Source organism: Nestor notabilis, unplaced genomic scaffold (assembly GCF_000696875.1).
Source record: "Nestor notabilis isolate BGI_N333 unplaced genomic scaffold, ASM69687v1 scaffold29201, whole genome shotgun sequence".
In the NCBI taxonomy this organism is placed as follows: Eukaryota; Metazoa; Chordata; class Aves; order Psittaciformes; family Psittacidae; genus Nestor; species Nestor notabilis.
In genome coordinates this window covers 38,114-40,895 of record NW_009915650.1, presented here as the reverse complement: position 1 = coordinate 40,895, position 2,782 = coordinate 38,114, and the positions used below count along the sequence as shown (strand labels likewise).

At 46.4% G+C, this 2,782-nt stretch overlaps 1 protein-coding gene across 1 annotated transcript in view; it reads left to right on the top strand.

Moving 5' to 3' along the window:
• Positions 1-276: 276 nt before the first annotated feature.
• Positions 277-2,782, top strand: part of CLCC1 (chloride channel CLIC-like 1) — a 10,386-nt gene continuing 7,880 nt past the window's right edge. The window contains exons 1-2 of the mRNA XM_010024257.1: positions 277-405; positions 2,111-2,206. Of these exons, the coding sequence (XP_010022559.1) occupies positions 277-405; positions 2,111-2,206 (225 nt within the window). The remainder of the gene's footprint in view (positions 406-2,110; positions 2,207-2,782) is intronic.

Below are 2,782 nucleotides of genomic sequence, written 5' to 3'. Positions count from 1 at the left end.
CAGCCGTGTCCCGGAGCCCGGGGGAGCGCTGCGCAGGTGCTTAGCGCTGAGCTCTGCCCGCGGTATCGATGCGGTCAGACCGTACAGCTCCATTGTTGCTTGTTCCTGACTGGTTTGTTTGGAGAAGAACAACACGTAAGTGAAGTTTAGCCTCCGCAATGGCGAATTTGTTTAAACAACGCTGGGAATGCTGTTTTCATGTTGTGAGGTTGTGTGAGGTGTTCGCACAGCATGTAAGTAACACCCTGATTTTCCTGTACTATTTAGTGATACAGGATGCTGTTTGCCTTGGTGCTGTGTGCGGTTGTGCTAACAGGGAGCAGCAAAGTTCAAGATGATGAATGGATTGACCCCACGGATATGCTCAACTACGATGCAGCATCTGGAAAAATGAGGCCTTACAAGGTAGGAAACGAAAGGGTGCGTGAGTGTATGTCTCTGCTAAACAGCCCTTCGGCCACGTGCTGTTGGAAGATTTGCCTTAAATAGTGGCACTGGAAATCAGTAGAATTATGGTCTTTTATAAGTCTTACAAGGTTACGTCTGAATGTTTATGCAGAGAAGTGTTGTGTTCCCATTGCTTAAAACGAAAGGCTAAAAACTGGTTACCTCCGTTATTGTAGATCATGAGCTCCTCTCCTGAGGAGTTGCTGTGGCACTGATGAAGCCACAGGGCTGTGTCTTTTGTATCCGCAGCTGGCAGTTGATTTATGGAGCAGGTTGTGGCTTCACAGGGTATTTTTTTGTGCCAAGTACTTGGTTAAGCAGCTCTTGCTACTTTGTCAAGTAGAATGTTAAATATCTGGAAAATCAAGTTCCCAGCTGATAAAGTTAATGATTATATTTTACTTGAATTACCCAGTTTTATTTATGCCTTATATTACTATGGGCATAAACCCGTTTTATTTTATGAGGCTATTACGGTCAGTGGTGGTTTGTGATGCTGGACATCAGAGCTTTCAGGAGTATCAAAACGGAGACCGAGTGCTATATTGTTAATAATTCATGAACATTGAGCAGAAGATGAGATGGGAAAAGCTGGTTTTCACAAGGGGAATTGTCTTGGCTGTGTTGTATGAGGGGTGTATGTGAGAGGCGTGTTGTTTGTCGGGTACCTGTGTGCACACACGGCACTGTGAACTGTGGTGGGTTGTACAGGCACCCTTGACTTTTGTCACTTTCCAGTTTTCAAATTCAGTTTTGTGGTTTTGAATGACACCATTCTGGTGCCTCAGATGTAATTTCCTGAAGCTTAAAATACCGAACTGCATTATTGCTCTCCATGGGGTTCCCCTTCAGCCTCCACCTGCCCCAAGTGCACCTAATAGTCATTTGCATTCCCAAAATTCAGAGCAAACTTTGGAGTCTTTAAACGTGGTGCCCAAATGCTTCAGCTTTTAGAAAACAGTATAAGGAGTTTTACTGTTGTCTCACACAAACATAGAACTGCGTTTTAAAAATGACTGCTTTAGGTTAAGCCATCTTGTCAGGACCCTTTTCTGCTCTGCAGTGCAAGATTTCAGGTAGTCAGGGTGTGTGTCCACCCCAGTCCTCGGAACCAAACCATGTATCAGCACAAGTTACTGATCCGTGGTGCTGCGCTTCCTTCTGGAGACCTTCCTCGTTGTGCACACCCGGGTGTGTGGAAAAAGCTCTGCTGCTTCTCTGAGCAATCAACAGAAGAAGAGGCAACATGAAAAGGAACATGCGGCCCAGAACGGGGTTTTGTGTTTACCTGCTGGCTGGGCTGGGGCTGTGTCTGCTGCCCCTTTGCTTGCTGAGTCAGTTGTAGCCAGTGGGATTAAGCTAATCTGATGCACTGTGTGGCTCACCAGCCCTCGCAGAGGGGAAAGGGCAGCTGGGGGAGGACAGGGCAAGACCTCACCTCTTGCAGGCAGCGTGTGTTTAGGTAAAGCAGTTTCCTTCAGGAGCCTAAAATAACAGCAGAGAGGCAGCTGGAGTATTGCTGGGAGAGTACTGGCAGCAAAAGCCAACGCTCAGTTTTTAGCTCCTTTGCTTCTTTTAAAGTGATCTGACCATAGAAGCGTAACATGGGACGTCCATCAAGGTCTGTGATTCTAAAAATACATGTTTTTCTTTGTCATTTTAGGCAAACTACCACAAGACCGAGGATGAGACTGCAAATGCAGTCAGCACTGAAATCTTACCGAGTTGCTCCAGGGCAGTAGATTCCTTGCAACAGAAGGTTTGTTATGGAACTCCTGAGTATGTTTGAGCCTTGTATACTTTGTGCTTTCCAATGGTGCTTCCCTGGATAGCATGGAACAGGTGAATTGCTGGTGTAGTGTGTGAAAGACCATGCATTATGTAGGGGAACCTCTTCAATCAGAGTTAGTTAGAAGTAGTTGTAACTCGATTCCTAATTGCTGCTCTGCCTACTGAGGTTTGTTACCAAAATGATTTATAGTGTAACAGAAGTTGATAGGAGCCACAAGCTTCTGTCCCCTGGTGTTGGTGTCACACCATGCTGCTCAAGCAAAGAAACCTGGCTTTTCTTTTCCAAGTTGTTCAGTTCTGTTGGGTTTTAGGGGTGGGGTTTGGGCACAGAGATGCGTTTGTGGCGGACGCTCTGCACAGCGCTGCAGCTCTTGGAGGCTGCTGTAAGACCCCCAACACTGCTTCATGCTCTGACATCAGGGGGATGCCATGATCCTTGAGTAGCTACTGGGGCTAATAGCTACATCCCTCACCCATTTGGAGATCCAGTGGGGTGTGTAATCTTAATATTGGGTTAGTGGTTTTTTCCCAGTTCTCGGTTTTG